Source organism: Nuphar pumila, chromosome 7, assembly GCF_984573655.1.
Source record: "Nuphar pumila chromosome 7, dmNupPumi1.hap1.1, whole genome shotgun sequence".
NCBI lineage: Eukaryota > Viridiplantae > Streptophyta > Magnoliopsida > Nymphaeales > Nymphaeaceae > Nuphar > Nuphar pumila.
The window spans coordinates 129,297,118-129,323,729 of record NC_143255.1 but is presented as its reverse complement, the minus strand read 5'-3'; the positions used below and the strand labels follow the sequence as shown (position 1 = coordinate 129,323,729).

Here is a 26,612-nt window from a genome sequence, read left to right as displayed (position 1 = left end):
GCATAACCGACTGGTGTATATTGATAAGGAAGTTCACGATAAGAAGGAGCATGATGAGGTGGCTAACCGAATACATGATAAGGAAGTTCATGATAAGGAGGTTCATGATGAGGTGGCTAACCGAATACGCGATCATCAGAGGCTAAGGCAAATGGAGGCCATTGATAAGGTTGATAACCAAAAGAAGGTTATCGATAGTAATCAGCTAAGGCTAAGAGGAGTTCACATGAATCATAAAGAGAGAGAGTTCGGATATGTTTGAAATATCTAATTGTAAAAACTATATAAAGACTCTTGATAATGGAACCTACTCAAGTCGTTGAGTTGAGTAGAGTATTTGTGCCGTGGACATAGGTGATCCCAACACCAAACCACATAATATCGTGTGTAGTAAGTTGCTCTTTCAATTAGTTCTTTTTGTTTTCACTTGTTTAGTTGCACATAACTGGTTTGATGTTCTCTTCATAATGCATGTTGTGCACATTGTTCTGGTTCTTTGATCCTATATTATGTTTTCTACATAATAACTAGTTTCACATTCTGGTGCTAATATTGAGAAGCATAATCTGGTGCCCTCATGTAGATGCTGGTTATGTGGTTGGATAACGAAAATTGCATGTGAATGTATGCATTTTTAGTGGCTTCAACCATCTTCATTCATCAATTTCATTTTTTTCCTTTTTAATTAGCACAGGAATGCTTCATTAAGTTGCAAGAGTGGGAGAGCAGTACACTGGGACCAAAAAGGGGTGGGTAACGGGTGGAGGTGGACTAGGAATTTCGGCTAGAGTAAAAAGGAACATTAAGTACCAGTAAATTCATGTAGGTTGTGCCGTGCTTGGTTGATGCATGTCAATCCACTACTCTCTTTATCTTGCTACTTTTAGCTATGGTCTCTTGCATCAAAAAATCAAACATCTTCTTATCTCTGCTTTCTTAACTTAAATTGGGCGTTAAGACTAATTATTGGTGCCATTTAGTAACACTAGTGAAGGGGTTGGTGTGAGTCTGTGGCTCAAGTAGAAAACATTTCGAAGCACTAGGTTATCATTGGACTTTAGCCCATAGAAAATAAGGCTTATAAGATTTCTCTTTTAAATATTGATATCTTTGGGATCTCATGCATATTGAGATATTACATTTTAGCTTTCTCAGAACATCTGCTAGCTAGATCAGCACACGCTTGTGATAAGTGAAGTTAGAGTTGTTGCAGTTGATTGTTGTCATAAATCCTTGATTAGCTCGAATAATTTCATCTATTTGTTAATCTTTAGGCTTCCAGTTGGTACAGGTTAGTGTGCTTTTGTTTGTTGGGCCACAAAGCTTGACAGTATTGGCTTCAATCATGGCTGGGGCACTGGTGCAATATTCAATTCTTCCTGCTGGTGTTGTGAGCAAAAATCGTAGGCAACTTCAAAGCTCTGAAAAAACCAGACGGTCTGTCAGGATGATGAGCACTATACAAGCAAGCAGCCCAGGCTTACGATCTTTCAAAGGTTTGCGTAGGTCTAATGCTCTTGATATGCCTTTGCAAACTGGCAAAAGTTTTCGTGCATCTGTAGCATCTTCCATTTGCATCCCATGCGGGAAGGCCAGCCGTGGAGTCGCTGTAGCTATGTTTGAGTGTTTTACTGAAAAAGCTATAAAAGTTATTATGCTTGCACAAGAAGAAGCAAGATGACTTGGACACAACTTTGTTGGTACAGAGCAGATTTGGTTAGGTCTTATTGGTGAAGGGACAGGTATTGCAGCAAAAGTGCTAAAGTCTAGGAGTATCTGCCTTAAGGATGCCAGGGTGGAGGTTGAGAAGATTATTGGTAGACGCAGTGGTTATGTTGCTGTGGAAATACCTTTTACCCCTCGTGCCAACCGTGTTTTGGAGCTATCTCTTGAGGAAGCTCGCCAACTTGGCAAGTTCGTAGGCTCCCGTTTATGCAAAATTCAGCTTTCTTATATCCTAGAGATTGCAACTTCTTGCAGCTACTCTGTGCATGTGTTCGTCTATATTGTCACTTAGAATTGAATTGATTGTTGTTTGCTAATTGCAGGTCATAACTATATTGGATCAGAGCACTCCTCGGATTGCTTTGTGAAGAAGAAGGTGTTGCTGCCCGTGTTCTTGAGAACCTGGGAGCTGATCTGAGCAATATACGAGAGCACTCTCTTGCCGCTGCTTGTCATCCCGTAGAAGATAAAGAACTAGTTCAAATAACTTTGAATGGCCTTCCTCTTGAATATAAAAGTTTTGTGACTTCCATCACTACCAATTCGACCCTGTATACCTTCACAGATATGTATGATATGCTCCTTAACCAGGAAAGACGTGTGCTTCTAACTCATGCCAAGCTTTCTGAAACGCAAGAACCTCAACAAACTTCATTTACTACCTTCAGAGGTAGGGGACATGGCTGCAGTTTTTATCGAGGCCATGCCAGAGGACAAGGAAGAAATTCCTCTCCAAACACGTCCAACAACAACTCTGTGTCCCAAACTAAAGCTGGCCGTTGAGTTGTCACCTATCAAGAATGTGGAAAATGAGGACACATTGCCAAAACGTGTTGAAACATCTCTAAAGCATTCTCAGCTATGTCTCTTCAGCAAAACACTGATGACTATTGGTATCCTGCCACTGGTGCTATAAATCATCTAACTATGGATGATCAACAATAATCTTATTCTAAAAGCTCATGGTTCTTCATTCGATTTAAAGAATGTTCTTTATGTTCCTGCTATTACGAAGAACTTTTTATCTGTGGGTTGGCTAGTTTACTGAAGATAATGATTGTATTTTTGAATTCACTCCTTTTGAATTCCGTGTTAAGGACCGGCAGACATGCAAGATTCACTTTAGGGGACCGAAATCTAGCGTGGGACTTATCCATATAAGGTTGATGATCATTTGTAGGTGGCAGCATATGCGAGCAAAGTGGCATCTTTTGATATATGGCACCAATGCCTCAGACATGCAAACAAAAGGATCATTTCTTATTTAAACTCTAGACATTCTATTTCTATTAATAAGAATAACAAAATAAAAGAGTGTGAGAGCTGTCTTGTTAACAAAGCTCACAAACTTTCTTTTGGTAAATCTTGCTCTTCTACAACATCTCCACTAGTACTTTTACACGTTGATGTCTGGGGGCCCACTTCAGTGTCTTCACGTGAAAGATTTTGCTTTTATCTTCTCATAGTGGATGGTTTTTTTTGTTTTTCATGCCTTTTTTCGTTACAAACCAAGTCTCAAGTGTTTGAGTGCCTTAAGTCTTTCAAGCATATTACTGAAAAGCAACTTTAAGTTGCTATTCACACTTTTCAAACTGATAATAGAGGAGAGTTTACCAATCGTGATTTTGAATACTTTTTGCGAGACCATGGCATTCTTCATTGATTTTTGTGCCTGCATACCCTAGAACAAAATGGACTTGTTGAGCGTAAACATCGGCATGTCGTTGAAACCAGCCTCAATTTGTTACACACTTTTTGTCTCATACTTTTTGGATTGATGCTTTTCACATTGCAGTTTATGTTATCAATCGTCTTCCGACACTAGTTCTTAATCGCAAGACCCCGTATGAGCTTTTATTTCATAAACCGCCCAACTATAGTTATCTTTGTATCTTTGGTGCTCGATGCCATTCTTTGTTAACACCCTATCATACTTCCAAATTCTAGCCCAAGACTACCCTATATATTTTTCTTGGATATGCCTATCGTCATAAAGGCTATATTTGTTTCGATTCTACCCAACTTCGTACCTATATCTCTCGACATGTCTACTTTGATGAGCCTGTCTTTGGACCCTACTCTTCATCTTTTCGTTCTTCTTCATCCTGTCCTTCTGAGTGGTGGCTTTCGCTCCCTGTTGTCCTACCACCTCCCGACTCTCTTCCACCGCCTCTCTCTCAACCGCCCGTTTCCCTTGACTTATCCATTCCTCTTCCTTCACCTGCTTTTTCTCTTGTGAGCCATATTCCCGATCAGCCTGACTCCTCTTCGCCATTGCCCTCTACCTCTCCTCTTTCTGAATCCGTCGTGAGTCGCCCGCCTAATCATACTCACCCTATGATCACTCGCTCTATGACCAATTTTCTTAATTCACGTGCATTCACCACTAACCGCTATCCTGTAATGAAGTATGCGAATGCATCAAGAATGCAAATGCATTCACAACATCCAATAATGGACTTGACACAAAGAGGAAATCCACTAAAGGATAATACGAAAAGGCCTTACAAGAAGGCTACACATAAAAAGAATATACTCTTTTTATTAAAAGAGGACCTCCAAAAGTCTTACAAAGCACAAGGGGGAGTGCCCCTATTTATACACTTCAAGGGACCACAAGGGGGCTCCCAATAAAGTCGTTGGGATCCCCCAACGACTCCATGGTGGGCCCCCTTTGTGGCTTAAAAAAAGAAAAAAAAGGAAAATACAGAAAAAAAAGAAAATAAATACCCCTATCGGGTATTATGTGAAAAGACCATAATACCCCTATCGAGTATTATGGTGTATTTGAAGGAATATATATATATATATATATATATATATATATATATATATATATATATATATATATATATATATATATATTGTAATGAAACGGTGATCTTCCACGAATGCACTCATATCACTCAAAAGGAAGTGTTTACAAGACACTTTAAGCAAGGTTCATAAAAGGGTAAAAGCGGAAAACCACAAATAAATAATGCTATTTTATTGAAGTAGACAAATGCTTAAAAAGCATTTGAGAAATATATTTATAAGAGGGGCTGCACCCTTATTTATACAAGCGCAAGAGGGAGCGCTCATAAGGAGCTCTCCCTTCTAGTCGTTGGACTAGTTCCAACGGCTAGAAATCTAGCCGTTGGACTAGTTCCAACGACTAGATTGTTTGGTTAAGTTCCGATTGGAACTTAACCAAACTATATTATCTAGTTCTATATGAACTAGATAATATAAAATACACAAAAATAAAAGAAATAAAAATAAAAATAAATAGGATAAAATATATACAATATAATAATAATATTATAATAACAATATTATTATAATAATATTATATATATATATATATATATATATATATATATATATATATTTGTTACATTTTAACACTCCCCCTTAAACTTACGGTACAATGGGCGAAAGTTTGTCTAAAAGGAAGTGAAATCTGGGAGCTGCGAGAGGTTTGGTGAAGAAATCTGCTAATTGATATTCTGATGTAACATATGGCAGATCAATGATGCCATGCAAGTATTCCTCTTTGACATAGTGACAATTCATCTCAATGTATTTGGTGCGTTCATGAAAAGTCCGGTTGCTTGCGATGTAGATTGCACTCTTGTTGTCATAACACATTCGTGAGGCTTGTGTTGCTTCAGCTCCCATATCAACGAGCAATCGCCTGAGCCAAACAACTTTCATTGTAGTGGTTGTCATGACTCTATATTCAGCTTCAATGGAGGAAAGGGAAACCTTTTGCTGCTTCTTGCACCTTCACGATATTAGAGATTCACCTAAAAACACACAGAAACCAGTGATTGAGTGCCTATTATTAGGATCATCTCCCCAGTCAGCATGAGTATAAGCAATTAAATCTAAAGATGATGATGCAGACAAGAAGAGTCCGCGTGAGAGAAAACTCTTTAAATATCTAATAATGCATAAAACTGCTCCCATGTGAACAAAGGTGGGAGCATGCTGAAACTGGTTAGCTGGTCGAGTGATAGAAAGGTAAGAAAGTGCTCCAACAAGTTGTCTAAACTGAGTGGGATCCTCTAGCCATTCTCCATCATCAATTTTCATTTTAACATTTACTACTGGAGTGTCAACTTTCTTTTCATCGGTAATGTCAGACCTGCAAACAATATCAAAAGCGAATTTAGATTGAGATATTAAGTACCCACGAGGGGAATAAGCAACTTCTATTCCTAGAAAATATTGTAAGAGTTCTAGGTCAGACATTTCAAAATGAGTTTTAAGAAGACTTTTGATATTGGCTATTCCCTCTTTTTCACCTCCAGTGATGATCATATCATCCATATAAAGAAGAAGAATGATGATACCTGCATCAGATTGCTTAATAAACAAGGTAGTGTCAGTCAAACAAGAACAAAATCCAATATCAGTCATAACATGACTAAATCTGTCATACCGGGCTTTTGGTGCCTGCTTAAGGCCATAAAGGGCCTTCTCAAGACGAAAAATTTTACCCTTAGGAAGATTGATACTAGGCAGAGCTTCTATGTATACTTCTTCAATAAAACTCTCATTTAAAAAGGCATTTTTGACGTCCATTTGAAATATAGGCCATTTTTTGATAGAAGGTAAAACAATTAAAATTCGAACAGTGGTCATTCGGGCTACATGAGCAAAGGTTTCTTCGTAGTCAATGACATACTCTTGAGCATAGCCTTTGGCCACAAGTTGAGCTTTATATCTTTTTAGGGTCCCATTACTTTTGGTTTTGACTTTGTAGACCTATCTACAGTCTATAGGTTCCTTTCCAAGTGGCAAGCCTTGAATTGACCAAGTGTTGGCCTTTTCTAATGCATCTAATTCAGTTTTCATAGCTTCAATCCATTCTACATGATTTTTGACTTCAAAGTATGAGGAAGGTTCAATATAGGATTGAATTAATGTAAGGGCTGTCCTATATAAGAGTGAAAAAGATTCACAAGAGATGAATTTTTTGGGAGGTCTAGTAATTCTAGAAGTCCTGCGAGGATGAGCTTCGGAGAATCTTTCTAACGCACATGGAGGGCGTTGCTCTCCAATTCTCCGTCTTGAATACTGTAAACCAACATCCCTATTGGTTTGGTCTTCACTATCATTTTCAGGGATAGTAGGACTTTGATCATTGTCAAAGTTATATTCAAAAACCTCTTCGTTGGATTTTGAAGTTAAATCAAATAAAAAAGAATATTCAGTAATATCTTTGGATTTTTCACTTTCAAAGAAATTTTATTTTTCAAGAAAAGTCACGTTTCTTGACACATACAATTTACCATTTTGAAGATCATAGCATCTGGACCCTTTTTGATTTTCAGCATATCCTAAAAAGGCACATGGGATTGCTCGATGGGAGAATTTATCGTTCTTGTTTGTAAATACAAAACATTTGCAACCAAACACTCTTAATCAGGAGTAGTTCGGAGCTAAATCATAGAGTTTTTGAATTGGAGATATATTTTCTAAAGAAGAAGATATTCTATTGATGAGATAAGTGGCACTTAGAGCTGCTTCAACCCAAAACCCTTTAGGCACTTGACTTGCTATTAGCAAAGTACGAGTAGTTTCCATAATGTGGCGATGTTTGCGTTCCGCAAGACCATTTTGTTGAGGGGTGTTTGGGAAATACTGTTGATGAATAATGCCATATGAATTAAGATAGTTTTTAAATTCTCCAGACATAAATTCTTTCCCTGAATCAGTGCGAAAGATGAAAATATTATTTTGAAATTTGTTTGTGACCATTTTATGAAAGATTTGAAAGTGAGCAAAAACTTCAGATTTATGCTTAAGAAAATAAATCCAGGTATGTCTAAAAAAATCATCAACAAAGATGACATAATATGCATAACCGCCTTTAGAAATAACTGGTGCGACTCCCTAAACATCCGAATGTATTAGCTCAAGGGGTTTTGTAGAAACAAAGGTTCTACTAGAAAACAATAATCTTTTCATTTTTTCAAGAATGCAGTCTTTACAAGCAAAATTTTTAGATTTACAAAATTTTCCCAAACTTGGGAAGTATTGAATTTTAGACATGTGAGGATGGCCAAGTCTTTTGTGCCATAAGTCTGTTTTCAATTTCTGAACATTTAAACAAAATGCATTTTTTGGTAGTTCCAAAAAGTCTATGTAATATAACCCTCATTCTCTATGGCCTTTCCCAATCAGCTTCCTGACTCACGATCCTGTATCAAGCAACCATCAGAAGAGAAAGATATATTACATCAATAATCAGAGATTTGAGAAACAGATAAAAGGTTTAAATTCAGTTTTGGGATATATCTAACTTTTGGAATACAAAAAGTTTTGGGTTTTTCAAAACATCCAACTCCTTTTATATCGAGAGATGTTTCATCTGTTGTAAAGACTTTTGAAATATTTGAGTTATTTTCAAGATATTCGAATAAACATTTATAATTTGGGGTCATATGAAATAAGACACCAGAATCTAAGAGCCAAGGAAAGTTACCTGGACTGGATACAGATGTGACTCCTGCTCCAGTTGAGGCTTCAGCGAAAGAGGATACCCCTTTGATTGAGTCATGGAAACAAGTGCATCTTGATCTTTTGGCTCGGCTTCAATTGATGCAACCTTCTTTTCATCTCTCCTTTTTAACTTTGGACATTGGGGCCTATAGTGCCCCGATTCATGACAGTGATGACAAATCACTTTTCTTTTGTCAAACTCGCCATTCTGCTTCCCAAAATAGGGTGGTCTATAAGTGCGTGCATAATTCCCTGGCCTAGATACTGCTAGGACGGAATCATTATCAGCTTTAGAGGAACTTTTTTAGAGACAATTTTCCTCCATAGTTAATTCTTTAATGATTTTCACAATAGAAGGATTTTTTCCTCGGTGAAGGAGGGCCGATTTAGTGGACTCAAATTTCGGCCTTAACTCAGTTATAAACTGATAGAAATGTTCAACATCGAGTTGCTTTTGGCGAAGCTCAATATCTTCGGCACAATGCCATTTTGGTTTCAAAAGAGATAGTTCTTCCCAGAGTTCGGATAGCCCAATCAGCTTCCCTAACTGGAGATCCTTCACCCGACAAGCCTTAGATGAGAAGGCTTTACACCCATTATCAAAAATTTGAGAAATTGAAAAAAGGTTTAAATCTAATTTTGGATTAACCTTCACATTTGGAACAAAAATCTTTTGATATGACTGACCTCGTTTTTTTGAGATATTTTTTAAAAATTAAAGTAGCTTACTCACCAAGAAGATACATTTTATCTTAAATCAAGTTTGCAGGAGATATTGCTGCATGTTCAGGAATCACTGACACAAAGTGTGCGGATACACCTGAGGTGATAAATGCAAAAATGAGAGCTGAAGACAGAGTATTATTAGATGATCCAACTCCTTATAGGCAACTTATCGGATCACTAATGTATCTTTCTATTTCTAAACTCGACATTGTGCATGTTGTACATGTTGTACACAATGCAAGTCAGTTTTAACATGCACCTACATCGGTTCACATGAGTTCCGAAAAACTATTTTTAAAGGGTTATTCTTATCCTCTTCCTCACCTTTAAATCTTATTGCTTATACTGATTCTGACTAGGGAGGAGATCCCAATAACCATCACTCAACTACTGGTTTTTGTGTCTTTTTAAGTGATTTTCTTATCTCTTGGCAATGCAAGAAACAACAGAAGTGTCCTTATCTTCTATTGAAGATGAGTATGGGGCAATGACTGCAACAACCATCGAAGTTGTGTGGATGCAAGCATTACTTTCATATATGGGAGTTGATATTTCATAACCTTCAAAACTATGTTGCGACAACAAAAGTGCCATATACATAGCCAACAATCACACCTTTCATGAACGAACAAAACATATTGAAATGGATTGTCACTATGTTCGTGGAGAATATTTGAAGGGGACAATTACTTTGCCTTATGTTCAGTCTGAGTTTTAGATTGCAGATTTTTTCACAAAAGCTTACTCTACAAAGATTCTTGTATCTTCTTAGCAAACGTTCGGTGATCTCACCGTAAGTTTGAGGGGGAGTGTTAAAATAGTATGTATATAATCATTAATATACATATATTTATAAATATGCGTATACCAGGGGTATTATGGTCATTTCATCTGTAGTATTTTAGCATAGTTCATTAGGGACTGAAATGTAATTTTTATTTTCTTTATTTTCTTTTTTATTTTTGTAATTCAGTATAACCGTTGAGGGGCTGCCAGTCCAACTAGTCATTGGACTGCCCCCAACGGTTATAATTCTGACCGTTGGAGGCAGTCCAACGACTGTTGGACTGCCTCCTTTTGAGCACAAGTGATAGAGCCTCACTCTCTCTTGTAAAGCAAGCTTTTGAGAAGGTTTTGTGTGAATACAAAATTCGTATCTATTGTTTTAGGCCTTGTGCTATTGTGAAAGTGATATTTGCTATCTTTATTGTGAGATTGTTGTTGGTCCATTAGTGACCATTTTGTATTTGTGCACTTGTATAGCCTATTATTGGCTTTGTAATAAGTTTCATATCGTTTCATTATATGGTATCAAATCAAGGTTCTTGAAAAAGCCTTTTTTTGGGGATACTCTTCTATACTTGTGGTGGTACTCTTCACGATCGTGTTCTTGAAAAAGCTTTCTTGGAAATGGAAATTTAAATGAAGTGTACATGAATCCTCCTCCTGGTTTGACTATTGAAAATGGTATGGTTCTTCGACTTCAAAAGGCTTTGTATAGGCTTAAGCAAGCCCCTAAAGAATTGTATGATCGGTTTTGTAATACTGTATTGAACTTTGGTTTTAAATTCTGTTATATTGACACTACTCTGTTTGTAAGATCTACATGTAACTCACTTATTATTCTTCTTTTATATGTTGATGATATGATCATCATTAGAAATTATCAGAAGAAAATTGAAGAAATTAAAATTATGCTTAAAAAATCTTTTGACATGACAGGAGCATGACCCCATACATCTGAATGCACTAATTCAAAAATTTCACTTGATAAAGAGGTTCTTGATCCAAAAGGAATCATTTACATTTTTTCAAGTATACAGTATGTCTTCACATACAAAATATTTATCTTTACAAAATTTCTCCAAAAATGGAAAATGAGATATTTTTGATATACTTAGGTGTCCTAATCTTTTATGTCAAAGATTTAAATTCATGTCTTTGACATGATTACAAAAAGAGATTTTGGGTAAACATAAAAAATCTATATAGTAGAGATTTTCTCTTCTATGACCTTGCCCAATCAACTTTCCTGACTGGAGATCTTGCACCCAACAAGCCTTAGATGAAAAAAAGGCTTTACACCCATTATCGGAAATTTGAGAAATTGAAAAAAGGTTTAAATCTAATTTTGGAATAACCCTCACATTTGAAACAAAAAACTTTTGATACGATTGACCTCAGTTTTTTGAAAATTTTCCCAGGAATTGAAGTAGCTTACTCGCCAAGAAGATACATTTTATCTCAAATCAAGTTTGCAGCAATTATTGTTGCACGTTCGGGAATCACTGACACAAAGTGTGCGGATACACCTGAGGTGATAAATGCAAAAAATGAGAGCTGAAGACGGAGTATTATTAGATGATCAAACTCCGTATAGGCAACTTATCAGATTACTAATGTATCTTTCTATTTCTAGACCGACATTGCGTATACTGTATACAATGCAAGTCAGTTTCAACATGTGCCTACATCGGTTCACATGAGTGCAGTATTGAAGATAGTTCGATACATCCACAAAACTATTTCTAAAAGGCTATTCTTGTCCTCTTTCTCACCTTTAAATCTTATTGCTTATACTGATTTCAATTGGGGAGAAGATCCCAATAACCGTCACTCAACTACTGGTTTTTGTGTCTTTTTAGGTGATTCCCTCATCTCTTGACGATGCAAGAAACAAAAAAAAGTGTCCTTATCTTCTATTGAAGCTGAGTATAGGGCAATGGCTAAAACAACCACTAAAGTTGTGTGGATGCAAGCATTATTTTCATATATGGGAGTTGATATTTTAGAACCTTCAAAACTATGCTGCGACAACAAAAGTGCCATATAGATAGCTCGCAATCACACCTTTCATGGGCGAATAAAACATATTGAGATGGATTGTCATTACGTTCGTGAAGAATATATGAAGAGAACAATTACTTTGGTTTCAGATTGCAGATTTTTTCACCAAAGCTCTTCCTCTACAAATATTCGTGTATCTTCTTAGCCAACTTTTGGTGATCTTACCGTAAGTTTGAAGGGGGAGTGTTAAAATAGTATGTATATAATCACTGATATACGTATATTTATAAATATATGTATACTAAGGGTATTATGGTCATTTCATATATAGTATTTTAGCATAGTCTATTAGGGACTAAAATATAATTTTTATTTTCTTTTTTATTTTTGTAATTCAGTATACCCATTGGGGGGCTGTAAGTCCGACTGTTGGACTGCCCCCTTTTGAGCACAAGTGATAGAGCCTCACTCCCTCTTGTAAAACAAGCTTTTGTATGAATACAAAATTAGTATCTATTGTTTTAGGCCTTGTGCCTCTTGTGCTATTGTGAAAGTGATATTTGCTATCTTCATTGTGAGATTGTTGTTGGTCCATTAATGACCATTTTGTATTTGTGCACTTGTATAGCCTATTATTGGCTTTGTAATAAGTGCACTGTCATTTCATTACAGGCTAGGGCGAGTGTCAAGATGTATGGAGGCCCCAAACATCAGGAGTTCAAATTCCCTAGGGAACCCACGACATGTATGGATCAGCTCTGTGGTGCCAATCCACTGTACTATAGGTTGGGGCCAATTATGGCCCAATTCCTGGTGGGTTCCTCAACATTAAAAAAAAAACTCTAATAGAATGGTGCACAGTGGCCACTTTTCATTTAGTCATTTTGGTGCATGACAAGTCTGTGGGCTGAATCGGTTGTTGAGAATTCTGCAATGATTGTTTCTGGGAGGAGACATTTTATGTATAGTTAACAGTCTGATTGATTTTAGGGTTAGGGGGGGAAGAGACCACAGAAAGAAAAGCTGCATCATTTTCTATAGAATGCTGGATGATGCAAATTATCTATATCTCCTGAAACTTCTATAGCTCTCCAGCTTTACATTTTGGTCCTGTGTTCATGTTTCTCTGACAATCTGTTACAAACTGCAGCGACCGCTTCCTCCCTGATAAAGCAATTGACTTGATTGATGAAGCTGGTTATGTGCGGCTTGGTTATGCACAGGTTTGGATTCTCATATTTTATTATCGTGTTTTTTTTGTTACATGTTTTTAACAATGCATTTTACAAAATATTTTGTTTACTTCTTGTACAGCTTCCTGAGGAGGCCAGGGAGCTTGACAAAGAGCTCAGACAAATTACCAAGGAGAAGAATGAAGCTGTGCGCAGTCAGGGTTTTGAAAAGGTAATTTACTTTTGTGAGTTGATGGTTCCATATCTGGATTCTATTATGAAGGGTTAAAATCAAGAACTTTTAGAGATTCATGCTCATCAGTTATTTGTAAGTATCATTTTATGTTAAACCATATTATCAGAAATCATAAAACATGGGTTCTACGTATCTGGGAACTTTTGCAGCAGGAACAATCTCTCTCTGCACATGTAGAGAATGTGTAGGTGTGTGTGTACACACACATTTTGGGTGAGATATTGTATCTTAATGTCGGCCATATGTTTTTTGCATTAGTAATAAAAAGTGTCAAAGCATTTTCTTTACTCTTACATATAGGCTGGTGAACTGCGTGATCGTGAAATGAAGGTACAGATTGCAGCTGTCACTGAGAAAGATCAAAGGCTGAGAGTGAGTCTGGTGATGCTGGCCCTGTGGTGACTGAAGCTGACATACAGCATATAGTGTCCTCATGGACTGGACCAGCTTCTTAAGATGGAAGAGACACTGCATAAGCGGATAATTGATCAAGATGAAGCTGTCAAAGCTATCAGCCGTGCAATCTGCCGGGCCCGAGTTGGCCTTAAGAATCCTAACCGTCCTATTGCTGGCTTCATATTCTCTGGTCCAACAGGAGTCGGGAAGTCCAAACTTGCAAAGGCTTTGGCTACGTACTATTTTGGATCATAGGAAGCTATGATTAGTCTTGATATGAGTGAGTTCATGGAGAGGCATACTGTCTCAAAGCTCATCAGTTCACCTCCTGGCTACGTTGGCTATACAGAAGGTGGCCAGCTTACAGAGGCAGTGCGTAGGTGTCCTTACACTGTCGTTTTGTTTGATGAGATTGAAAAGGCACATCCAGATGTGTTCAACATGATGCTTCAGATATTAGAAGATGGTCGGTTAACAGACAGTAAAGGGAGAATCGTGGACTTCAAAAACACTCTTTTGATAATGACATCAAATGTTGGCAGTAATGTGATTGAGAAAGGTGGGCGAAGAATTGGGTTCGACCTCGACTATGATGAGAAGGACAGCAGCTACAACCGGATAAAGAGCTTGGTGACAGAGGAGCTCAAGCAATACTTCGGGCCAGAGTTTTTGAATCGGTTAGATGAGATGATAGTCTTCAGGCAATTGACTAAGCCTGAGGTAAAGGAAATTGCAGACATAATGCTGAAGGAGGTCTTTGAGCGGCTTAAGCCAAAAGACATTGAGCTTCAGGTGACAGAGGTTTAGGGATCAGGTGGTCGAAGAAGGTTATAATCCAAGTTATGGAGCCCGGCCTTTAAGGAGGGCAATTATGAGGTTATTAGAAGATAGTTTGGCAGAGAAGATGCTCGCTGGTGAGATTAAGGCAATTCTGCCATTGTCGACGTGGATTCTGATGGGAATGTGACAGTTCTCAATTGAATGAGTGGTACAGCAGAGCCCTTATCCCCAGCTCGTGTAAAAGATAGGTCTGTTCTTGCACCTCCAACTCTTATCATTTATTCCTTTTAATGAATTTGTGTCTGATTATATGCCTCGGGGGCAGTGAGTATAGTAGGAAATCAAACACTTTTTGGATGGAATGGCTCACTGCTCATGTGAGGGGGGTGAGATGATCTAGGTGCAATATTGTGTGAATTTTTGTTACTTCTAGAGAGAAAATTCCACATTGCTTCCTTTTACAATTATACCTTGAGCTTTGTCAAGCTTTCATGGCTGGTGCCAGTCTTTTTGGGTTTGTAAATGAAAGAATCAGTCACTAAATTGGTTTGTAGCCTGCTGCTAACTTTGAATAGATTTATTGGAGGTGAACCGATTCACCATATTTCTTCCTTCCAGTGTTAAGATTCTGTTTGTGCATGTGCGACCCTAACTACCATGTTAATTAAAGCATACTATTGTGTTTGATAAACCTCCATTGGCCTGCTTTCTGGTCGTCCTGTTGTTGAAAATCAAAAGCTTCACTAAATTGGCTATATCGGAGAAATTGGAACAAGCTGATGTTCATCCCTGTGCAGAAATAGGTGTTTCCATATACTCCAAACCCACTGTTCACTGTACGGATACGATAAATGAGTCCCCAACTTTTCTATTGGCACTTGATGCTAGGCCTCAAGTTTAACCCAAACTAGACTAGTCAGTCAAGGAGCCTTTTCCATTCAGGCCGTGACCAGTTTATTTAACACGGCCATGAACAGATGTCTGCCTTAAATGTTGAGCCTATTCCCTAAGCGTAAAAGCTGGCCAAGACTTGGTCAGTTGATCTAGGGTCCTTGCCTTGCCAGATCAGGCTTTCAGCCTCTACAATTTGGACCAAGAAAGTTAGGAACTAAAAGGTGCAGCTGCATCTTAGGTCTAGAACCTGATGAAAGTGGACTAACCCATTTGCAAATTTGCAATACTAGAAACAAGCAAAAGGATGGTGGGGTCTTAATGAACTTTAGGCACTGTTTGGGATCCAGATTTGAGAGGGGGGAGATGGAGATTCATTGAATCCTCTACCCCCGCTGCTGTTTGCGAGCCCGCAGAAGAGATTAGAGTTGGCTTCCCATCTCCCCATTTCAACTACATTTTTTTTGAAAGGCAAGCTGCGGTTAGTCTGACCCCCACCAGTTAATATTCAACGTACCACGGATTTTGAACCTGCAACGTCCCACCACAAGGAGATGTGCACTGACAACTCCTACCTACCACGCGGAGCCCTACATTCTTCCGAAGATGCAGTTGACAACCCCACTCCCACCAGCCATTTTCATCTCTACTCATCACCCTCTCATCTCTGCTCCAACACTGGTTCCCAAACAAAGCCTTAATTGTGATATCCTGCATTGACTCTGGGTTTTTTGAGTTGGTGGCGTCTTAAGCCACTTAAATTTCTCTGGTGAAACCATGCCCAGTTATGTGCCCTTTCCTGGGACAGGTTCTTCTGTATGGGTTAAAAATGGAGAAAAGTCATGTAGAATCTCTAGAAGAGTTCTAAGTTAATTGCTGAAGAAACATGTCGCCCATACTGCACTCTTCATTATTTTATCAGTAATGCTTCACTTTTGAATGGCTACTTTGAGTGAGTTGTTTGAGTAAATTAATCGTTTAAAGGACTTCACATTGCATTCTGCATATTTTATGGGCAGTAACTTTTCTCATACTGATTGGAAACAGCATGTTTTCTGGCTATTTCTTGGGCAGGGTTGGCGTGTCTGGATCCTTGTCTTCTTGTCCTTGCTTTACTGTGAAGGATTTGACTCTAGTCTCGGTATCATCCCATGAAACCAATATGCTTAATGGCAATATGAAAAGTGAGCCAACATGCAGCAGGGATGTCACCGATGCAGCAGGTCGGATATCTGACTGAACCAAATATGGTTAGTCCAATAAGTAAATCTCCTATGTCGGGTCCGATACAAGGTTTCAAATTCAGATCCCACAACAATTAGAATAACCAAATTTGATGCGAGTTTTCAATAAGGCAAGGCAAGGCAAGGATGAAAATGAGTTGGATCCTATTTTTGGTCTAGGCACAATCAGATCCGACATAATTGAGCCTTCATTATCAGGTCTTTGGCTTTAGTTCACGCTTGGATTAATAGGCCCACAAGCCAGATCCATATCACCGATACTGGATCTAAAATTATTTGTCGATAATGTATTCTGATTCAGGTTTTTTTAGGGCTTCAAAACCCATTCAAGATCCAATTGTCTATAGAGTGAGATCTTGTAGGCCATTACCGAATCAGCGAAATGGATACACTAAGCTGTGATTTGTATGATGCTTTAGACCAGTAGTAGCCAGTTGAACAGCAGTTTCCAGATCCAACATGATCAAGATGGGCCTTCATCTATACCGATCCGTTGGTTTTTTGAGATCCAACCTGGATGATCAATTTAGCGCTTGTATAAATTGGTCTGCAGGTTCTTCAAATACAGTTGAGCACCACAATGCAATTTAAGACACAAGAAGTCAGAATGATTTTGGCCATTATAGTTCATGGCTAGGAAATTTTGTTTCATCTGGAAAATATAAGATATTTTTTATAAATGTAGTGGTCCATATCAATGTTGTCTGTATCAGTATTCGCTCTGTATCTTTGGCCAAAGATTCAGGTGAATTGGCTCAAGTGAATCGGTCTGAATCGGCCAAAAAATAATTAAAAAATATTACGTGTCAATAAGAATGTGACACATGTTAAAGACATTATTAAAAACATAATTTCAAATATTTATATTTATTAAAAAATAGCTGATTCAGGGGTGAAATGTATCGATTTTCTGCCGATACAATACGTATTGGCCGATACAGGCCCATACTGACAACATTGGTCCATATCCATGAGCATTATTGCAGGACTAGGCTGGGGCCTCATATTTAGGGGTGTCAATGGGTCGGGTTTGGTTTGGACCCAGGTAGAACCAGACTTGGACCAGATATTCGGGTATGGTATCAGGTCTGGACCCTGGTCTAATTGGGTCTACTATAAGAGAAACCATACCCGGACCTGATAAGAACTACATGAACCAGAGCCGGACCATACCCGGTAAAACCATATTTTTTATCATTTTTACATTGAAAAATTACAGAACTCGGGCCGAATCTGGGTCTGGTATAAAATTTCACAAACTATACCCGGGTCCATGCATTAATTGAACCTTCTGGTCTGAACCTGAGTCTTAATCGGATCTTGTTATTTATCATCATACCCGGACCTTATAAAGTTTGGTCTGGGTCGGGTCTGGATGACACCCCTACTCATCATCTTAGGTCAGATTCTGAATCATAGGCCAAGGGGTCAGAAAAATTAGGCATACTGTATGGGTGTGCACTAACACAGCCACCTAAATTGCCTAGTACATAAGGAATGTAGGACATAGGTTGCTCCCAGCAGAAAGGAGATTGATGAGACAGCAACTTTCCAATCCTTTGCATTAGTAATGTGTCAATTCCATGACCTACATAGTAACCTTTTCCTTTTTTCTCTTGTCACACTCTTCAAGTTGATAAAAAATTTCTTTATTTGGTAGGGATTATGTTCCAAACAATAACATTTGTTTCTCTTCACTATCATAAAAATGAGGGATTCATCAAAGACTTCACATTTTATGAAGCATTGCATGGTAGGGCATGCAGCGAGCTGCCTGACAGCCAACCATCTGGCATTTCTCGAGATGGGTGTGGTGTCCATCTCAAGAAATGTTGAGATGGATGGTCAGTTGCAGTGGAGCTGCACGCTAAGCATGCAGTGCTGCTGCATAAAACATGAGCTCTCAATCAAATATGGCTTGTATACAGAGGCAAAATATGGACATATTTAAAGATATTTTGATTTTAACCATATTGGGAGACATGGAGACATTTCCTTCCAATATTTAAAAACATTTTGATTTTAACCATTGGGAGACATGGAAACATTTCCTTCCAATATTTAAAAACATTTTGATTTTAATCATTCGTGGAGACATTACCTTCCGATAGAATCAATCAACGATCAGAAACATTAGCTTGCTTTGATGGCTACGAAGCAGCTCTGTTTGCCAATGAATAAGCAGTAGAGCTTAAGGGAAAATACCATCTTGACCGAGTGGTGAGATTAAATAATTCTTGACAGCTGCCACCTATATCTTTTATCAAACCACTCTCCTTTATCACCTTTTTTAACTCTGCATATACGCTTGATTTTGTACTATGCAGCATGACCCTTCTTTTGGGGTGTCCTATTATTAGAAAAATAAGCACTAGTCAGGGCCCCTTAAGATTCAAAACCCTTGATGTAAGGCTGGTTGATCAGACTGCATTAGTTGCTAGAAGGGTTTTTTGATATGGATCATCTATAAGGGCCATACAGTACTTAACTTCATTAATGCATAGTACTGGACAGAAGGTTGGAACTGGCACTTGCGCTTATGCACACATAAGAGAGAGAGAGAGAGCCAAAAGAATATAGAAAAAACAACAAAGCCTACTCAACCAGGATCCGCAGGATTAGAAGAAACCACCGCTGAGTGAACGTCGTTCAGATGAGAGGAGAGGTCTCTAAGATGCATACGTAATATTGCATATACATCAACCAGGATTTTATGGACAAGATGATTAAAGATGACCGAAATTTGACGGAAAGTAGCATCATTGCGTGCCATCCAAACAAACCACCAAGTAGTAAGCAACCATGTCTTCCAGATCAGTCTCCACCGTTTGCATTGTCTAATTTCAATAGGGCCCAGGAGAAGATCAAGCGCAAAAGACTCTTCTTTGACAATTACGTTCGGAGATCTCCACGTCCTATTAAATAGGGCCACAAAGATTGGGCAGGACCAAAATAAATGAAAAGTAGTTTCTTCAGCAGCTTGACACAACACACACCAACTTGGAAACTGAAAGCCCAACTTCTTTAAATAACTGTGAGTCTGAACCCTATCATGCAAAATTAACCAAGCCAAGAACCGAGATCTTGGAGAAGGGCCCTTACCCCATAACGCACGCTCAGGGAACCAATCTGCTCCTTGGGGGAGCAACGATCTATACACTTTGTGAGTGTGGAACGCTCTATTTGGAGTAATCGCCCATTGCAACCACTGATCATAATTTCCAGCATCCCCAGTTTGATCTCTGAAGGACGATAAGGCTCTCAGCCACATGCTTCGCAAGTGCGAGATCGCCAGACCCCGGGTTCCATGGCGAAAAAGAGATAAATCAGGAGCACCATATTTAGCATGGAGCAGGCGAGCACATGGAGAGCCTGGTTGATGAGCCATCCAACATTGCTTGGCTACGAGAGCAATACTCCTCTGTCTTGGAGCAAAAACACCTAAGTCAGCCATACGCCTCGGTAACACCACCGTTCGCCAACCAACCAAATGGCGCTTACTCTTAAGGTGACACCCAGACCAAAGAAAATCCGACATTAAACGACAAATTTGCTTCTCCACGCCCACAGGCATCACGAAAATTGACATGAAGAATTCAGGGATAGAAGAAAGAACATGTCTGATTAAGGTCAGACGGCCAGCAATGGAGAGATAAGAAGCCTGCCACGAAAGAAGCTTGCTTTTCACTTTTTGAATAGTTGGAGCCCAAGCAGCGGAAGAGAGGCGTTTCACTTGTAACGGCAGACCCAAATATGTCATCAGCAACTCAGAGATTGCACAATTAAAAATCTGTTTACCCACTGCAAGCATAGGAGACTGAACATTGAACATAGTAAGAGAGCATTTGCTATCATTTAGGGAAAGCCCAGAAAGAGAAAGAAAGAACTGGAGAATAAGCTTGAATCTAAGCATCTGCTGCACGTTTGCTCGCCCAAAAATAATCATATCATCAGCATAAATAAGAATATGGTCCGAAAAATCTGGAACATCTAGAGGATCTATCAAGCGTTTCTCCGCAGCACGCTTGAGCAACACCACGAGACCCTCAGCAATGGCATTGAACAACAAAGGCGATAGAGGGCAACCTTGCCTTAAACCACGCCCCAACTTGATCTGGCCACCTCTAGTGTCGTTAATCTTAATCATGGCATGAGCATTAGAGACCAATTCCCTCACCCATCCAGAAAAACGACGACCAATGCCAAAATTGGATAGCATTTGAAATAAGAAGGGCCAATGCACAGAATCAAAGGCTTTATGAAAATCCAATTTAAGAGAAAAGTAGGGTTGTCCACTAAGATGTAATGAGTGAATGACTTCAGAGGCCAAGATGAATGAATGGTGAATCCTCTTATTGTGGATAAAGGCGAACTGAGAATTCGAAAAAATTTGGTGAGCCACGACCTTCAACCTATTAGCCAATACCTTAGCAATCATCCGATAAAGGGCACTCATAACAGAAATCGGGCGAAACCTAGAAATATCAGTGGCAGCATCCTCTTTCGGAATTAAAGAAATAATTGCCAAGTGGGTTTGAATAGGCAATCTGGAGTTGCGATAGAACTCATCAAACATGTTAATAATATCAGGCTTCACACAAGACCAAAAAATTCTGAAGAAATCCACATGAAACCCATCAGAACCTGGAGCTTTCCACCCCGACAAACCTTTGATGGCCCTAAAAATCTCATCTTCAGAGAACCTCATTTGCATAATTCCGGCTTGATCTTGCCGAATCGAACCGACAGAAACAGAGCCAATGACACCTTTCGCAGTAAGTGAAACAAAATATAAATCTTTAAAATACTGAGTGACAGCTGAAATAACGTGTTGATTAAGGTACGAAACGCCCCCAATGGTGATTGATGGGACGACATTCCTCCTATGACGATGAGAAGCATAAGAGTGAAAAAATTTAGTATTATCGTCTCCGACCGCAAGCCATTTCACCCTTGCTCGTTGCTTCCATCTAATTTCCTCTTTGACCCTCCAGTTTTTCAAAAGCGTTGATAAGTCAGTAGATCTGTCCTGCAAACTCTGCATGTGAGAATCAGATAGAGACTCAGGGGAAGACATAGTTTGAAATAATGTTGAAATCTCTTGCTCCCAAGTAGCCATTTGATGAAATTTAGCCACATCTCGATTATGGAGCCAAGCTTTGATATCCTTAGCTAGACGAGACAACTTCTCATGACACCGGATAGCTGCCCACTGCTCATTGGAAGGCTTGTTCCAAGAGTCTGAAATAATAGTGTGAAAGTCTGGCTCTTGGAGCCACCATTGTTCAAACACAAAACTCCTGGCTTGTTTAAAACCATCCCCCCAAATAGTGATTAACTGACCATGGTCCGAGATAGAGGGAGCCATCAAGACACACTTGACATCGGGAATGAGATCCAGCAAATTTGGAGTGACAAAAACCCTATCAAGAACTCTGCAGCATGGGCGAATCCGCCTATTCGACCAAGAGTAATGCTCCCCAATAAAAGGAATTGGGTAAAGGTGATGCTGATTAACAAAATCTTGAAAACCTCTCATGGATGGATTGGGAAGAACGAGATTATTAGAATCCTGGATAGACAAAAGACAATTAAAGTCTCCCATGAGAAAATGATACTCCCCATTTGATATAACGATCCTATTTAGGTCGTTCCATAAAGCAGGCCTCATGACAGCGTGATTCGGGCCATACACAACAGTGACCACAACCCTCCTGCCACTGTCCTGTAAAGTTAGGGCAACAGACAATGAAAACAGACCAATGTCCAGTTGAGAAATATTTAAAGATTGCTTCCCCAAAATAAGGATACCACCAGCATGGCTGACCGCAGGCTTAAAAAAGTAGTCAGCACCCCTCCATATACCAGAGGCAACAGAACGAGAAACTTCATCCATCTTAGTTTCACAGATAGCAATCAAGTCAGGCTTCTTCTGTCTAACCCAATTAGCCAAAAACGAACGCTTAGATGGGCAATTCAAGCCCCTGATATTCCAACACAGAGACTTCATGACACACAATCTGGAAAAATCCGGAGAGTGTGTGGCCTCGCCGACCGTCGTGGAGACCTGCCATCGAAAGTCGTAACCATGAGAGGGTTGCTCCTCTTGCCTCTACTACCACTGCTGACATGCCTATGTCGAACAACCTCCGTATGCTTAGTAGCCCTCGAAGAACCTAGGGAATCACCCCTTAGACCAGAGCCAACATCAATTGAAGGATCTAAGGAGCCACCTAGGATAGTAGAGACTGCCGAAATGGTAACTGCCGAAATGGTAGAAACCATATCGACAGTTATATGAATCAACTGCGGTGAGGAGAGAGAGATATCAAGCATCCGGGCTGCCTCTTCAACCTCAACACCCAAAGGCGACAGAGTGAGGGACTGTCGAGGAACCGGTGGAGCGGAATGGAGAGCCACACACCTCCCAAAACTACACACAGAATCAGTGACGGTAGAGGCAGTAGTGGTGGCCTCATAGACGGCTGGCGATAAAGGAAAAGGAACAGATAGACCAATAATCATGCATCTGTGAGCCTCAGTGGAATGAGCATTACTTGGTATTTACTTGGTATTTCACAAAATTCAAGTGTAAATTAGATTCTCAAAATTCATTGTCAGCCAAACGTGTCCTTTTTTGTGACATTTTAGATCTTTCACCAGCCTGATTAACCAGTGTAATGAACTCTGCTGGACTGTTTTTATTTTCTCATGACACATCATGACAAAAACCTTTCTTACATTCACACACTATCACTTTAAAAATTGATCATAGGTTCAGGAGGGAACCATCCTCTGAACATCCATTCAGAAAGATTCTGGAAGTGGTCTGCCTCGCAGGAATGCCTTGAAAAGTACAAGAGCTCTCTCTGGTTGTGAGAAAGGAGCTTCATGAGAAGCTCCTCTAATGGTGGCAAATGACATCATATCACCATAGACTTGTGTCCAACCACCCACCTGTAAAAGAAGGAAAAAATAGTGAAATATCAAAAGGCCAGGACCGCCCATTTGACCATCTGAATTATACACCAGAATTACAGTTAGGCAACATCATCCTCACTATAAGCAAATGGACATCAGAACTGAAAAACACTGCAATGGGCTTGGTGATTGTGAATCAAGGGATGAAATTTTACCTGTTTCCCTTCAAACCAAACCCTGTAAGGCACAGTGGTGTTGAGTCCTAAAGTAGCTGCCAATCTATGAACCAGCCTCCGACTCCCGGTCAGAGGAATCACTGAATCCTGGTCTCCACTGTACTAAGAACAAAGATGCAGTCAATAGCAGGACATACTTTCCCTTGCAACAGAAACATAATAACTAAGTTGATGAGGATATTAACCTGTAAACCAGGACTGGAATACCAGACTTTACAATGGAACCCAGAAGAGAAATAGTGGGAATCTCCAAATTAAGCCTATCATAGCCCAGGACACTGAAACAAATGCAAAGCATTACAGATTAAACCTGAACTAAGAATGAAAAGCGTGCATACGGTTTAGTTTTTATCTTCAAACTCCTGTACACAGGAATAGAAGAGTTGCATGAGCTATGTGATGTACTCACTAATTTCTATGGTACTGTGCTTGTGAAATGAGGGCACTCGAGAGGAAAACAAATATTTTAATAAACTTGCATTCTCCTCAAGCAAATGCCATTATTGGATGCAAATTTTTACAAGATTTCCTAGATCACACTCAGGTGCTTCTTTATTCTTTTCCTTCCTTTGATACTTTGCATGATAAAAAGCAACAGTTTAATCACTGTATGTATGAAATTATTAAAAGAATCGCCAGAACTTTTGCTCAAACTTGTGAAGTCCATGGTGTCTGCAACTATACCCCAGAACACAATCTCCACTTCCACAACTAGAGGGAAAAGGAGTATAAGCATAAAAACAAGAATCACAACCTGCTGCAAACTTCCCATCTAGTGACTCCAGCAAGCTGAGCATGCAGAGCCTTCTGAACATCCTCTCGGTTGAGATAGTTAACAGTTTCATCTTCAACACAGACGTCTATCTTCTCTGTCATTTGCTGTATTTGAAGATAAACATAAATACAGGAACACCATATTAAACAAACAGCAAAGGAGGATTCCTTAAAAGCTGTGGCTCACCATGGGTCTCAGAACCAGAGACTGCATTAGAACAGATGAAGTGCAGACATCAAGAGTGACGTCGTACTTGTCTACGAATCTGCTTGTCTCCTCGCTTACTATGCTCATGACTCGCGAACAGATAGAGGAAACGTTGCCCCTGTAATACTCGCCGACATACCGCGAATAAGTGCAGTCCCTTGTGAAAATTCTGTAGGTTGAATCCGATATCAGTCCATGAGACCAAAAGAACTCTGCTCTCGAGTTGAAATCAGTATAGAACTCCAAAAGTGGATTCCCCAACTGCAATAGAACATAAAGAAAGTTCCATGTCAAAGATTCAGCATCAATCGAGTCCTTTTAACCGCGCGAAACACAGTGTCAGCCGGAGTCTTTTTCATCTCTCTTTTTGAGGAGAGGGACAGACCTCCCATTTTTGCAACAGGGCAACATTCTTGAAAAAGAGAGGAACAGGCCTCCCATTTTTGCAACAGGGCAACATTCTTGAAAAAGAGAGGAACAGGCCTCCCATTTTTTGCAACAGGGCAACAGAGTCTTGAAAAAGGGTTCAGAAGTAAACTACACTCAAAGCAGTCTACACACTGTTCAAGAACTGCATAATGCTTCTAGAATTTGAAACTCACAGCAATGCCTTTGAGATTGAACTGTTTGTGTCTCTTGTTTGCTCGAATCAGAAGCTGGGCTAGCTGAGGAATGTAGTGACCTGGCAAGAGAAAGAACTTAGTACAACCATCAAACTTTTCCAATGCTGTTTGGCAAAACAGTATGAGTTATGGAATACCTGCATAACTCTCTCCTGTAATAAAGAGGTCTCTGTTCTTGTATTCCGGGAACTTGATGAACCAACGTTGCAGAAAGGCTAGATTGTCCCTAGCTGAGATGAGGAAAGAAAACACAACTAAAATTTAGTCGAAAAACGTAAGCTTTGATATGACCAATGAAAACCAATTCCACAAACAATCCCATGAAGCGTTTGAAAAATCAAGAACGGGATGAAAAGGGGTAGGAAAAATGGGTAAACAATGAAACCGCCCATAAAGAAACGTTTTGCAAGTCAAGTATCTGTTAATCCATTTAGCAGGTAAATTAGATCCTGAATTTCCAGATTTGTGACTAAATCTGCCTCTCTTCTGCACTTTCTCATTGGATAAGATAGAGATTCAGAAGAAAGCCCCTTCCCGCCTCCTCCCCCCCAACAAAAATTAAAAGGAGGAAAACACCAATTTCTGGGATGTTAAATATGAATATGATCTGTTCTTGCCTGTTCTTTCATCATTCGTTTCATCATAGTCAGATATGTTTCTTGAATAAGAGAATCCAACTCCTGCTGGTGCCTCCACAAACAACATGTTTGCCTCTGTAATCCGCCATGCACAATCAGAGAAATAAACATGAAAATGAGGAAAGAAAAAAAAAGGTGAATCAGAGAGTTCATTAAAGAGATACCTGTGTTCCAACTGTATTCATTTCTCACCAGAACGTTACCACTAGGCCTAAATGGACCATTCTCGGAGAATGCCCCAACCCCCACAGAGGAACATCCCGGACCTAACAACACACAAAGGGAAGAAAACCCATAAAAGATTCACTCTCGAACCATGAAATTCATAAAGAGTTGCAGTGGAAAAACAGGGGAGGAGGTGAAAGAGTAGACCTCCATTCAACCAGATGACAAGAGGCTTGGAAGCCGGTTCAGTTTCTGCTTCAGCAAAATAATAAAAGAGAGCCCTTTTGCTCATCTCATCCACTGTAATGTATCCAGCAAATTGCTGGAAGCTTACTGGGGGTTGCCCAGGAAGCTGTGTGATTCTATCAGACGCTGCAGAGGAGCAGACCTCCATTGGTAAACTCAGGTGGAACAGAGCAATGGCAATGACCATGGTTCTCAATGTTGGTGAACCCATGTTGATGTTAGAGAAAGAGAGCGAGAGATATGAAGACTGAAGTTTCTGATGGCAGGGAGAACCATTTAATAAGCATCGCAGTTGTTTTTTAAATTGTTTTATTATTTTTTACTATTTC

The 26,612-nt window shown here is 39.4% G+C and overlaps 1 protein-coding gene and 1 pseudogene across 2 annotated transcripts; one reads left to right on the top strand and one right to left on the bottom strand.

The window, feature by feature from the left end:
- Positions 1 to 1,293: 1,293 nt before the first annotated feature.
- On the top strand, positions 1,294 to 14,935 carry LOC149833500 (ATP-dependent Clp protease ATP-binding subunit ClpA homolog CD4B, chloroplastic-like; annotated as a pseudogene). Its single transcript, XR_016433233.1, has 9 exons — positions 1,294 to 1,995; positions 2,070 to 2,247; positions 2,363 to 2,618; positions 11,151 to 11,263; positions 11,883 to 11,959; positions 12,406 to 12,546; positions 12,884 to 12,956; positions 13,048 to 13,137; positions 13,462 to 14,935. The product of XR_016433233.1 is annotated as an ATP-dependent Clp protease ATP-binding subunit ClpA homolog CD4B, chloroplastic-like (transcript).
- An 8,111-nt stretch (positions 14,936 to 23,046) lies between these two features.
- Positions 23,047 to 26,470, bottom strand: LOC149833499 (serine carboxypeptidase-like 45). The gene is made up of 10 exons (XM_090013447.1): positions 26,245 to 26,470; positions 26,037 to 26,138; positions 25,852 to 25,947; positions 25,372 to 25,464; positions 25,214 to 25,293; positions 24,591 to 24,872; positions 24,384 to 24,508; positions 23,815 to 23,907; positions 23,609 to 23,726; positions 23,047 to 23,429 (listed from the first exon to the last, which is right to left on the bottom strand). Exons 1-10 carry the CDS (start codon positions 26,468 to 26,470, stop codon positions 23,280 to 23,282), a joined length of 1,365 nt encoding a protein of 454 aa, XP_089869573.1. The 3' UTR covers positions 23,047 to 23,279.
- Positions 26,471 to 26,612: the final 142 nt, after the last annotated feature.